Below are 14,963 nucleotides of genomic sequence, written 5' to 3' on the forward strand. Positions count from 1 at the left end.
TGCTAAACGTTCTGTAATTTATTAGTCGGTATATAATACAGCATGTGGTGTGTGCCATGCCTCATCTTATTCGTGTTTATTTACTGATTTATTGTTGTTGTGCTTTTTAATTACGAATAACAATGAATCCATCTTTTGTTTTAGTCTTTAAAAAATGAAAGGTGTGTAGATGTATGTAAGCAAAGCAGTGACAACAAGATCGCGAATTCGAAAGTGAAAGCATCCGAAGCCCGCGGCTTAACATCCCCCTTGTGTCGTATAAAAAGCACAATAATCGCGGTTGTCTGAAACGACCGCGGTTAGATCAAATAATCGCGATTAGACGGTTATTTAACTATCGCGACAGGCCTACCGCTGGATGCCACTTTCTCGTGTACGCATGTATGACATTTAGCGGAAGCTAGAGATCACCGTTTATAAAGTTTTAAATATGGATATTTTTCTTACAAAAATGTATCGATTTGCTTCAAGAGGCCTTTATTAACCCCCCGAAGTAAATCATGGGGTAATTTTCATTTTTGGGTAAACTATCCCTTTAGCTTTCTAGCTACCGGTAACCTATTGCTTTATGAAAACCTTTGGCTTAGATATTTTTATGATCTATGAATTACACATATGTTTGCATTCAAATGTATCCAGGGGTGGTTCTACACGGGAGTTCTAGAGGGAACCAAACGAAAGCAAGAGCACCTCAGGTGAAGCTGTAGAAATAGGACAGGATACTGGTGAAACATATTTTCCAAACGCTCCAGTGTGTATTTGTGTTTGAACTCTGGAGAGCTTCAAAGGTTTCTATTTTCAACGTGTTTTTGTAGCATCGATAAATCACTGACATTTCTGTTGATTTCTTGAGCATGCCAAGCAGAGGTGTTTAGAATCCACCCACTGCTCAAAACACCACAGTTTTGTTCAGTGCTGCACGCTCGGGAGTCCCTCATTATAACAAACAAAAAAGATGTGAATAAGAAATTCACTGTGCAGTGTAGAGCTTGATTGATTATAACAGAACTTTGTGAGATTGCGATAAACTGAAATGAGTGATGCTTTTCAGTGACTATAATCTTTGCGCGCTTTCTTGGCTATAATCAATTCGGAATTTGAATAAGTTTTGTTTTTCATGATGCTTAGAGAACCTGTCACCACTTGCATGTTGCAAAGTTTCGGGAGTGACATCCGCATATCAATGTGGCATTTATATGCGGATGTCAATATCATTGCAATGATAGTGATAACCATAACAATGGACAGGGCAAAAATATGTCAGAATAGATGTACATTAAGGCTAGAGCACCCTCACTAATTTCAGAAGCACCCTCAGTGAATTGATTCTGGAACCGGGTCTGCCTGTATCTGGAGAAATAGGGAGAAATTATAATTTTATATATTTCTATAGTATATTTATACTTCTGTCAGGACCACTATTGTCAAAGATGATTGACAATTAGCATACAGTTTGGATTGGCGGTATGGTTCTGTTCTGGGCAAGAACTCCCTGCGCATCCATGCAGCCTAGCATGGATGAGAGCAGGGAGAGCAGCGATCACCCCTCCAGGGTAAACAGAACAGAACCAACATAAATGTATTGCAGATATTGTTAAAGTTCAATAATTTTATGTACACATTTTAGAATTAGTCTGAAAATTAGGCTGAATCCTGACTGACAGAGGAGGAGTTGGGGATGGAGGAGGGTAATTAGCTAGTGAGCAATGCGAAAACTGCTGATAATACTGAGGGACCTTATATATGAATGCTTAGATAGGTGTCGTATTCCCATAGGTTGATGGGGATCAGCTGAGAGTCAGCTGATGCGAGCTTGACTAACGTGACCTGCCAGAACTAACGCTACGCTAGATATTTACCCCATATATTAAAGCCTTGTTTGTAGCGCTCACGATGCACTGTACTTTGAACGACCATGCATGGTCCATCCCGAAACCGTGACCCAAAAAACACACAAAATTATTACAAAATTATACCCCAATATATAATTTCATGATGATAAAATTCTGCCATGTCTATTTTAAAATCATATTTTAAAGTAATGTATTAGGTCTCTGCATTGTTCCAGAGACGGCTCGAGCGGGAAGAAGCATTACTTTTAAAATCTAAATGTTTCTATATTAATTTGTGCATTTTGAAAATGTTTATTAATGGTGTATAAAGTCATAAACAAAAATCTGAAAATAAGTCAATATTTTACTTTTTCAGGCAGCATTTTGTGTATGTTTCTAATTTCAATTTTGGTTTTCAACATAGAATTTAAAAATGCAACAACTGTTCTTTTTTTCATCATGGTAAAAAACAACAACAACAAAAAAAACGAATGGACGCAAAAGTACACAGACCACACATAAAAAAATTACTAAAACTTATGTAATTACTAATTACAAGTGAAAACTGAAATGTATTTTTCTAATTCTCTTATTTTATTTTATGAACAAAAATGTGTTTTCTTTTTTATAATTTTTTTTTTTAAATTAATTTTAGTTTTCGTTAACGATAATAACACTGGTTGGGTTTTTTGGATCATAAAAGGAGATATTTAGCAAAACTCCACACTTGACAAAAAGAATGTAAACATACAATAACAGTAGGCTAGTCTAAATCTGACAGATGCGATCACCATTCACTTTCATTATGCAAAGAGCAGCATGGCGATTCTGCGGAACATCTCCTTTTGTGTTAAACAGGAGAAACAAAGTCAAACGGGTGAGTAAAGCATGGGTGAGTTTTTATTTTCTGGGTGAACTGTCCCTTTAAATTAGGCTCACGGCTCACCTGACTGGTGTGAAGCCAGTATTTGAACTTCTGTCTGCGGCGGATATGTGGCAGAACCAGGCGATAGAAGGCATGTTCTCCTGCCAGAGTTAGTAAGGCTCCGGTCACACCCACACACAGCAACACAAACAACCCTGAGAAGTGACGAAGGCCCATCTGCAGCGTCTGGACAGAGACAGAACAAAAATATCGAAGAAATGAGACGCTGCAGCTTTAAGGACCAAAGCAGTGCGCTGCAGTACTTGCACACAGGAGGGCAGTAGAACCCTGCTGACTGATATTAGATTAGCCAGCGAGAAGCCCATATCCTCCCCGGAGTGTCTTTGATGGAGAAGGATTCCTACCAGCTTGAACTAATTGACATTAAAAATCATCTTATTAAGAGAAGCAGGAGCCACATCAATATTAGATGGGGCGAGCTGATCTGTATGTACCTATAGATAGACAGAGCTAGACCACCGACTCTAATAGACACAAAAATCAATCAAAACAAAAGCTCAACATAATAATGTTTTTTTTTAATTATTCATAAATCTGTAGTTTTTTGAAAATGTTCCACATTGCATTATATAATAAAGATGACTGTAAAGAAAATGTTGAAACTTAAAGGTACAGTAAAGTGTGTAATTTATTTATTTTTAGGTAAAAAAAAAAACAGTTTTCTGTCGTGTGTTGACATATTTCCTTTTGAGACTGAATATTTGGACAGACGTATTGAAGGGCTCATCCCTCTTTTTTTATTTTTATTTATTTATTTAATTATAAATTTATTGATTTAGTGAATACTATTTGCAGGCAACATTAGAGGCGGGACATTCTCATTCTTGAGAGCATTTGATTGGAGAAAACTGCAACAGTACAGGATGAATCATCAAAATATTAGGTTAATTTTCCTTGAAATTTTAAATGTATATATTGGATAATAGCTCATTTTAGCAGTAGAATAGCATATATATTCCCCAAAATGTTTGGGGTGGGTCAGTAAGATTTTTAAAATGTTTTTGAACGATGTCTCATGCTCACCAAGGCATGCATTTATTTGATCAAAAATACAGTAAAACAGTAATATTGTGAAATATGATCCTTCAGAAATCACTCAAATACATTTCTTATTATAAATGTTGAAAATGTTTTTTTTTTTTAAGTATTCTTGATTAATAGAATGTTTATTTCTTGGGTTTTTAAAAATAATTTCTCAAACTTTTAATTGTAGCACAGTCAACTTTAAGTGAACTATCTGAAAGTTTATTTTCCCGAAAAATGTAAACACTGAGACTCCGACACCAGAGGTTGTTTTGGGCATAGCAACAGTAGCTCAGCCAATAGAGTGAGTTTGGGACGGAGCTAAATGTTTGTCAACCAATGGAAAATGGGGGAGTGTTCATGGAAACCTTTTGAAACAGTCACTAGTTTTGCACTTTTGTTTGGTGCAGATATAACACACTTCACCTTTAATAACCTGAGCAGTTCTCACAGAGAACCTCTTACACCATGCTGTTAACAAAAACAGCGACTCTAGAAAACAAAAAATACATGAATAAACATCGAACTCTTTCATCTCTGTGTTTTGACCGCAGGGCATGAGGCCTGTATCTTGGCAGAGAAACTTTCTGACTGCTGCACAGCTCTAACAAACTCTTTTTCGGGTACCTTGTGTTCTCAAAACCGATGAGAAATCAGGTGAAGCCAGGTTCGCTGTGTATTTTACTGATCCACCAGCACGAATGCAATCCTGTAAATCATTGTAAGGCCGCTGCGTACTGCCAACGGCATTCTGGGAAATAACACATCCTATTAGCTCTGTCTCAGACATGTTCACTTGTCGGATCGATTCAAAACCGAGTGTGTCTTTTTTTAACCAGCCGAGGTTTTAACCAGCTCACAGTGCTTCGTCCTCATGTTCTCGTCTTTCTGTGAGCCTCTGATGCAACAAGAGCGTCGAGATTTGAAATGGAAATGAGGAATAATCTTTTCTGCTCAGGCAATGGTAATTTTCCCCCCCGAAATTAAGAGATGGGGAAAAAAACATGCCCTGCCGCAAGCTTAAAGCATTCGGGAGCACGGAGAAATCTGTGTTGTAGGAGAGAGGGATGGTTCGGCCTTTCTTTATTCCTCTGGATGTCAGCCGATCAGCACGCTCTGAAAGTGTCATTTACTCTGGAATCTTCTAAAGGTTTCGAGCAGATCTAACGCACACCTCTGTCAGCACCGGAGATAATGACACGAGATAAGTTAGTAAAGGTACCGAGCCAAATCAGTGTGTAAGAACTGAAGCCCCTCTGCCACCGATCACTGAAGCAAACATCACTTACTCATATCAGCCTGTCAGACTTAAAGGGGCTCTGTGGAAATGACAAACATTTGAGCTCTCTATTGGCGGTTTCATATGAAGAATGACAGAATGGGGTCAGCGCCATGATCTCAGGAGCTTTGTTTGATTGGATAAAAAAATCGAGTAATTAATTTAAGAAAAAATTTAATTTGGCAGTACATGACAGGCTGGAGATTTGGAGGTTTAATTGACGTCAGGGAAGGACCCCATGAAATTAGGGTGACCACCTGTATATCGCTCTGTTGCAAATCTGATTTTTCTCGGGACAATGCAGGACATTTGAAAGAGATAAGCTTACTCAGAGTCAGAAAGACTTCAGATGACCCAACACCTGTGAAGAGATGATGCTGACCCCTGCGAGGACCCCAGATGACGCCAACTTGAATCGACATGCACAGCTGCCAAATTTTCTCTATATTGTAATCATTATGATCACACTTGTAATAATCCCTTTAATGAGCTTCTGCCTAAAATTAATTCATGTTAGCTAACTGTACGATTCTATTATCTAGAACTGTTCATTTGTGAAATGAACATTACTTGGACACATTCACTTCTGCTAGACATGCATTTTCTGTAAAGCTGCTTTGAAACAATGTGTATTGTGAAAAGCGCTACACAAATAAATTTGAATTGAATTGAACTACTATTATACTATGATTCATTTACATTAGTTGGAAAGCTTATTTGCCATTACGTTGGATGATAATATGTTTTGTATCGCCAATAGGCTTTGTTAATGGTAACCAGCTCTGTGACTAGCACTCAATTTGGCCAGGTTTGAGTGATACAATGTAATTTACTCTACATGATCTATTCAGTTTGCTAAATATATTGAACTGAGAAACAGGATAGTAGGCAAAAATCATATTTTATACTAAAATAAATTTCCTCGGGTAGCAAAACTAGTTTATTTTCCTTTATTGGGCTATGCAATGACTACGGATTCAGTACATCTTCAACTTGTATTTTTTGTTGCATCTGGCAGGTTTGATCAGGATGTTCTTATCCAGTACGTGTCTAGATGAAGTCCTGGCTGGTGTAGCGATTTTTGATGAGGTCCACACTGGTTCCCTCGCTCCGTCCAGTTGTCATCAGCGAAAAAAGAAAAGAAAAAAACCTCTCTAGGGTTGCGATGGTTGGTTACTTACAAGCTCTAGCTAAAACATGACGGCTGCGCAAATTGATTTTTAAACGCATTTATCATCATATTTCTTATTGTGGTGTTGTAATTTCAGGGATGAAAAAATAATACACATAATTAAAATGCGAGACACTGCTTACGTCTTGTAAGATGTGGGATAAAGCTCCCATTTGATGGACTATGGCATTAAAGCACAGATTTTCTTCACATTTAGTATTGAAACAGGAAGTTGGGACAATTCAAAGGAAGTAAATGAAATTAGTGGGAGAGACATTCTCATTCTAGAGAGCACCTGACTCTATAGAATCAGGACATGCCCATGAGTGTCTTCTAAATTTTGTCCATTTTCTTGTAAGATTTTAAAATACACTTTTTCTTAAAAAGTGTTCAAAAATAATAAAAATGTGCAATGATAAAAGTTGTACATTTCTGCTTCATTCAGCTGAACTTATATATTTCATTGACATTTATTTATGTATTTGATAAGTAGCCATGTAATAAATGGGATGCACAGCTATAAAATAAACATTTTTCTTTATAAATTATGCATTATTTATTTGATGTATCACTTAATAATCGTCATTTTCCAACAATGTAAGTGGGATAAAGTAGTTATAAAATAAACATTTTTTATACATTATGCCTTATGTATTTACTGTATCACTTAATAATCTTTATTTCCCAACAATATAACTGTATCTGAAAACATTTAGGTGAAATCTAAATGTAACGTACAACCACACAAATCAAATCAACACAAGCATGGCATGGATAACAACACCATCAAACAGCTCAAATGCATGAGATGGAAAAGTGACACCGCCAACCATGAATTTATTACATGCTTCTAATCCGGTTAAAAAGATTGAACTGATATAGGAATTATGCAAATAAATATTTATTAATTTGTTAAAGGGGTCATATTATGCTTTTTTAAAGATCATTATTTTGTGTATTTGGTGTAACAGAATATGTTGACATGCTTTAATGTTCAAAAAACACATTTTTCAAATACTGTACATTATTGTAGGTCCTCTATGCCCCGCCTCTCTCAAACGCTTCATTTTCTACAAAGTCCCTCCTTCCGACAAGTGCAGTCTGCTCTGATTGGCCAGCTGACCCAGTGCATTGTGATTGGCCGAACACCGCAAGCACTCGTCGGAAATGTAACACCCCTTACCTTAATTGCGAGCTTCATCTTTCAAAATAAATGTAAAGACAGAGCCCGAAAGGGGAACAGAGTCGCGTGACAGACACAGTGATGAAGCTGGTATGATTCCTAAATGCATCTACTTTCGGAAGGCCAAATAAAGTGCTTTTGCTTTCGCCTAGAAACACACAGCGTCTCTCTGACATGGCTGCTTCAACACTAGCTGCGGTTACTGAAACCACGCCTTCTTTCTTTGCGTGCACATTTGGGCGGCATTATGCAAATATTTCCACATAGTGAGGTAGATATGTGGGGGCGTGTTAGAACGAGCTGTTTTAGGGGGGCGTGGCAGAGTCTTAACTTTGATAAAGTATATCTCTTTGGTTTTGAGACTTTAGTCTTTGCAACTTCAGGGATCTTATCTATTCACGAACAGCTTGTAACACTCCAAAGAGAAAGGAAAACTTGAAATCGCATCATATGACCCCTTTAATATTAAATCCAAATGATCCAGTTCTGTTTTGGGCCACCTCTGAAGATTTCTTGCACTATACACCATTGTTCATTTTTCTTTTCACCTTCAATTAGACTGAATCCTGCTCACCTCTGTAACAACAAAGACTCTCTTTCCGCACGGCACCACCTTGTACCACTTGTCATGCAGCATGTCCATGTAGCCGTCTGACTTGTAACGGCTGATGAATTCAGATATGTTGGAGGTGAGTGGTGAGTTCTGGGGCAGTCCAATCCCGTAACCTGAGGGGGGAAATACACCCAGTCAGTCCAATTCATCAAAACACCACCAGAACAAACAGAATGTGCGACAAAGCTTCATTAAACTGCCTGTCTTTGAACAACTAATGGAGTTTCAAATCATTTCTTTCAGTGTTTTATAGGAAGCAATCGTTACTGGCCCACTCAGCTGAAATAATGTGGTGATGAGGGAAACAAATACATGACAACAAGCAAATGCTCACAAATTTCATGTTTTGACAAGCTGAGTCGAAAAATTACACCTGAATCATGCTAACTTACAGGAGTTAGCACAGTTAGCACAACATGCTACTCTACATCACAGCTTTTCACTAAAAGCCTCTCAAGGTCTGGAAGGTATTATTTTTCTTCCATCTAACTTCCAATTATTCTTTGAAATCTCTAACAAACATGGAAATTAGATTTCAGAAATAAAAGGACATGTTGGAAAACAGTGAATATAATCACAGTTCTTAAAGGGCCAGTTCACCCAAAACGATCCAAAAAATACCCCCTATTTACCCAACCCTCATGTCGTTACAGATTTGTACAATGACTTATAATAGAAAACTGGATTGCTCATGACGTCATAAAAAATGAAGCCACCGTGTTGGTATTCCATATATATTCTAATAAATTCATAGGAAATCATATTTTAGTGAGAAACTATTTCCCAACGAGTCAGCGTTTTTATATCTGAGGTTTCCCTTACATTCTTACTATGCATATGTCCTAAGCATGTATTTGCTTAGAGATGATCTGTTTTTTTGTTTAAAGTCGGGAATTTCCCTTTGTTTTAAAAAAACTACGTTCATATTCATTACTATAGCGAACATCAGATCGGCGGACGGACAAGACTTCTCAACATATGTATTATTAATGTCAAAGTGCTCATTCTGAAATCCGAATAAAGATTTTTTGCTTATGCACCTTGTACTGTTATTCGCTGTGTTTATGTAATTGTGTTGTAATATTGTTTTATTCATACAGTAGGCTACCTGCATGGTTCAACTATGAGTTCGTTAACAGCATGCATTTTGAAGCAGTTAATGATTTAAATGTTGGTTAAATTAATAATTAATTCAACAACATCACACCTAATTCCTATGGAATCTATAATTCTAGTAAAATGCCATATAATTTGCACAGACTTGAAGAGTCTGAAATAGATGTTGCTCAATCAGGAAATAAAATAAATGCATCATGAAATCTTTCAGAGAAATAATGCTGACTGCGAAACATGCGTAAAAACGAATCCTGTGCGACTGAAACAAATCGGGTGATTTTAGGCCAAGGTTTTGGCCGTAGGTCCATGGTGCCCTATGTCGGTAGTGAATAGTGCAAAAGTAAAAATCACAAAATGGTGATTTACAGTTTTAATTTTCAGGGAACTGTTTTTTTAAGCTGTGTCAGACAATATGAGTGACTTCATAAATGTGGAAAAAAGATGATGAAATGACTACATGTATGATGTAGTAACAAGAGGGGTGTGTCACTCTGGGTCGTCCAATAGGTGAGTTATGATGTGGGCGTCCTTAAGAGTCCCTATCATTCATATATCATTTCACAGTCCTGTGTTCCTAGACAGGCATGAATCTTATTCAATCAGCAGACACGTGGGAGACAAACTGACATATGAAATTGGATGACAGGCATATGGGAATTAACACCGACAGGAGTCCTGCACGAGCCCAGAGGAGTCTGATTACGCTGAACCTCAATTACTGTTTTAGCCCAGATGGCCAACAGTGGGTCAGGCCTGGAAATGGAGAAATTATAGCTAAGACAAAATATAGGGAAAAAGCAACTATAAGGCACAAATATAATACTTGGTCCAATCGGTGGACTGTTTTCCCTCCAGCTCTCTGCAGTAAATCTGTCACTCACCAGCCCCCACTGGCCCCTAAGTGGCTGACAGATCACAGATATTCAAATGCTGACATCTACGCATTTCATCACTGCCAAGCTGCAACATACACACACACACACACACAAACACTAATACCACTGTAGCTCTGCATTTCAGCCTAAAATCTTATATATTAAGCACTTATTAACAAACCAGGCGCTGAAACAGCACTGCATTGTGTAATTAAATCTTATGAATTGAGTTTATTCACAATAGTCAGAGCTATATGTCTCTTGCAATTAACCCCTTGTGAAAAAGAAGTGCACTGAATTGTATGGAATGTGTACGAGAAGCATACTTAAAATATTAAATACACTCGCATCAAATTCAAGGTACTGATGTTTGCCTACAAGACAACACTGGAGCTGCACCAATAAACCTAAACTCGCTTCAGACTTATGTGCCCTCCAGAAGCTTCCCAAAGAGGCACAGAATCACTCTCACTCTGCCGATCTCAATTCGAGCAGCCGAGTCTTAATCTATTTTCAAAAAACGTCTAAAGACACATCTTTTTCGCCAGCACCTGGCCAATTAATACTAGCACTTACCTATTCTATTCTATTCTATTCTATTCTATTCTATTCACTTTAATTTATTTACAATTTAAAACCCCCCAAAAAAAAACAACAACAACACCTTGCTATGTGTACTGTGCTAGACTAACTGAGATTTGCAGCACTTGTATATTGTTGCTCTCTTGTTGGTCTGATTGCTTATATTATTGTCCTCATTTGTAAGGATAAAAGCATCTGCTAAATGATTAAATGTAAATATTAAAAACTGTACTTGGAGATAATATAATATTATTTAAATAAAAGGCCACTTAAGTGTACTTAAAGAGAGTAAACTTTTATTTAAAAAAATAGACTTTCTTAACATACTTAATGTGAGTACACTTTTAAAAAGTGCACTTTTTAATGTTAAACTGAAAGTTTAAATCATTATGTTTTGACTAACATAAAGCACATGCACTTGTACAAGTACTTGATTATATTTTAACTGTTGTGTGTTATTCGATATTACATTTAAAGTAAATATATTTTAATTGTAGTAAATTGCAACTTCATAATTACAAACTTGTAAAAAAAGCAAAAGTTCAGCTAACTGCATTTAACATAAATTTTAACTATAATACATTAACATCCAATTACTGTAAGTGTCCGAAAACATTACATTCAGTTCACACTTATATTCTTTTAAAGTATATTATTTCCGTAATAAGCACTTTTTGTAAAGTATGCTAAAGTGTACTTCTTTTTTACAAGGGCTAGTTAGTTTATTTGACAGATTTGTGTTCGTTTAAGAGAAATTAATCAAACAAATGAAGAGAAATTAATCAAACAATGAAGAAGAGCATTATTACCACTTAGGTTTGGTGCGCAGTATGTTAGTTTATTTCATAAATACCCCATTAACAATCTTTTTAAGATGAATTTATCAATTGAGTGAAATTGTGAGGTTTATTGCTTAAAACATAGCAATAATAATTATAGTAATAACAGCAATAATATACTATCTAAAAGAAGTAAAACAAGACCAAAATACTGATTAAGAAAATGATGCAGTGTAACTCAAATATAATGTTTAAATATCTTCAGTGCCTCTCTGCAGTCATAAATGCTGAGCAATTTCATGAGTGTCACAAATAATGTTGCACCATTTACGGGCAGAACTGAAGGGCAAGACCTGTCTGTCTAATTACAGCTGATGCATGAGAACATGCTTATTAATGCATTAAAAAAACATGCGTAACATCATCCAGCATGGACACAGAGGTACAATACGAACAGACATGAGACATGAGACAACAGGCATATGGTAATTAACATGACACGAGCGGGGCATGAGCTCTATTAGCCCAGACGCCCAGCTCGGGGTTTGGCCTGGGAAATGATAATATCACAGACAGGACCACAATTATTTTACCCAACGCTTTCTCTCTCCTCCAGCACACCTTTCAGTGCTGCCTTCAGGAAAGATATGTGCCTCCTGTAGGCAGCTCAGGAAAACAGCCCAGGTTTGCATTTAAATTGGCTTCCCCACTAAAATGCATGACAGCACGACAGATCTCTGCCAAGTTGACTTACTTTTTCTTCCCTTGTCAGTTGTGGATTTGTTAATGCATTCTAAAAAATGCAAATGTGAAGTTTGAATATTCTACCCAATTTGTCTCTCTTTTCCTCCCTTTATTCCCCTCAAGCACAGTATCTACCTCCTGATGGCAGTCCAGATTTCTAATGACAGTCATTTTGGTCAGTGAATAACATTTCACAGCAGTTTTCTCAACATCCAGGGAAAAATCATACAGTATTCTGACTGATCGTCCATAGCTTTTACATATATTTGATAAAATATAAATAGCTTCATATAAAAATCATGAAATGTATTATTTATAAAAGCTGCATTACATTTGCTATCCATGATAACAATGAACTTGAACAACTCATCATGGATGTAGCACATACAAAAGCTACATTTTCTATTAACAACAGCAGAAATACGTTATTTTCAGGTGTATTTGTCTCACATGACTCATTTATTTCACAACAGGAAATGTCCAATAACAGAGGTGTCACCAAGATAAAGTGAGTAGCATTTGTTTAAATTTCGGCATGCCAGTGAATTTTTCAAGGGAGGTGAAGTTGTCTTAAATAACGATAGGAAAAACAATTGTTCATTTAATTAAAATGAGATTAAATGCTTTATGCTTTAGTATATTAATACCATATTACTGTTGTATTGTATCCAGGGCCTCAAATGAACACTCGCCAAGCACCAAATGCGAGAAAAATTCAGCATTGCGGAGCAAATGAAACTTACCAGGGCCGGTAACATTTTTAATTTTTTTTTAATTAATTCTAGCAATGTCAGAGAACGTGATATGGTTTAGCGCAATTATCAAATCGCAAAGACTGCATTATAATTATATTGATATGTAATCTGATGCGCTTTCGTGTTTCAGACTGAAGCGCTGTGATCTTTTCATAGTTCACAGTAAATGCTGCTCCACACGAACTGCTGGGAGTTTGATTCGCTAATAATGTGCATTTGAAAAGGCATCATGCTCAAAACATCTTTGTAATGAGATTTTATAAATCTGTTGTCAACAACGGAGAAGCAAAGTGAAGTTTCACTACGTTTTCTGCCAAAATAAAAGCTCTATGGTTTAACTTTGGAAAGCAAAGAAAAATGATTAGTATTGTAATTGTACTGTTATAATAATAATAATAATATGTAATAATACAAATTATTATTATTAATTAAAATTATTATGAAATACTTTACAGTTCAGCAGCATTAATGATATTTATATAAAAATAATAATAATTATTATTATATGAATACAAATATTATGAAATACTTTACAGTTCAGTAATATTAGTTATATTTCTTTATTGATTTTAATATTTAGAAGAAGAAGAAGAAAAATAATGCACATACAGTTTCATGGCCCGTACACAATATTTATGGCCGGTAAATTTTCTCAAGTCACCAGCCATTGGCAGATTTGGAAATGTTAGTTTTAGGCCCTGATTTTATCTTTATTTTAACCAATTGTGTTTCAACTCTTATCCTCCATTGCAACCTGTATGTCTGGTCATGTGATTTCAACATGGCGACCGCCATTTCCATTCAATGATAGCCAGTGTGGTCCAAAACAACATTGAGAAAGAAAGTTATACAGGTTTGGACATGAGGGTGAGTAAACGGTGACAATATTTTCAGTTTTGGGTGAACTATCCCTTATGTTAAATAAACCATAAACTACTTAATCTGTCCAGTGAAATTATTCAAACTCAATTTGTACATTCTGCTTACCTTCAATAGCAAAGGGTTTGCCAACTGTCAGCAGCTTGCAGTCGGCATCAATGGACACCTCGTAGTCCAGCAGGGCTTTGTCCATGATAAATGCATCAAGTTGAGGCGGATCTGTCCTTCACAACATAAAAAAGAGAGGGGCTACAAAACCACACACATATGCACACACACACACTCTCATTAAACATGCACAGTATGATTTTCATAAGTCAGATTGTGCATCTCATTCTGGAGCAAATGGAACACAGACATCATTTGTCTGAGCTAAATGTTCATAAACTGCAGCGGCGGCCATAAATCAGCAGCTACGCTAAACTAGATGCAAGCTGAATAGAGCCCAAAAATGACTTTTAATGGATAGTGACACCTTAAGGGCAGCGGCCCACCCTTACTTAATTTAATGATAATAAAAGATGTCATTTATCAAAAGGTTCAGCCAGCAGCAACAAATTCAGCAGCACAATTTGTGGTTGATAAGAACAGTTCTTTTTCCACATATTTTTGTTAGTACATATCAAAATGATTAGTGCCATATGAAAACTATTAACATTTTACCACCAGTAGTTTCTTTTGAAATGAAACTTTTGAAATCTGGAGTACAAACACAACTGCATATACTGTATATGGCATCAAAAGGCAAAAGCAGACAGACTGTGGCATAAATTAAAAAAATGCAATTCAGAAAAGAATTGCTTTGCTGCTTCATTGCGATACATATGGTCACTGATACCTCTGATCCTCTTCTCAAAATTAAAAAAAGGATTAAAGTGTTTTCAGCCAATTCAAATACTGCATGGATCTTTGACTCTTTTGAAGACGTTTGTCTCTTTTAAGTTCTCTTCCAATTACATTCTGAATGATACATTTAAAAATTAAATGAAGCAACTTGTATGGCATGATTTCAGGCTTAATTCTGCCATCTGTCATACAGACTCAAAACTTTACTAAGGAATTATTGGAGGAAGTGAGACGCGGCAACTCTCAAAATGTTAATATTTTCTGCTGAGCTCCTTTTAAATTCATCTCCGGTGTGAAGGAAAACTAGGCTAGAAGTCTGAGTCCAGCCAAAAAAATAAAT

General features: G+C 36.3%; 1 protein-coding gene across 1 annotated transcript in view; it reads right to left on the minus strand.

Moving 5' to 3' along the window:
- The window catches only part of LOC107663172 (glutamate receptor ionotropic, NMDA 3A-like), a 30,271-nt gene that overhangs the window by 5,046 nt on the left and 10,262 nt on the right, over positions 1-14,963 (minus strand). The window contains exons 4-6 of the mRNA XM_016453345.1: positions 13,886-14,001; positions 8,009-8,160; positions 2,779-2,943 (exon numbers count right to left, since the gene is read on the minus strand). Of these exons, the coding sequence (XP_016308831.1) occupies positions 2,779-2,943; positions 8,009-8,160; positions 13,886-14,001 (433 nt within the window). The remainder of the gene's footprint in view (positions 1-2,778; positions 2,944-8,008; positions 8,161-13,885; positions 14,002-14,963) is intronic.

The sequence above is a fragment of the Sinocyclocheilus anshuiensis genome, unplaced genomic scaffold (genome assembly GCF_001515605.1).
Source record: "Sinocyclocheilus anshuiensis isolate Anshui unplaced genomic scaffold, SAMN03320099.WGS_v1.1 scaffold2317, whole genome shotgun sequence".
NCBI classification, from domain to species: Eukaryota; Metazoa; Chordata; class Actinopteri; order Cypriniformes; family Cyprinidae; genus Sinocyclocheilus; species Sinocyclocheilus anshuiensis.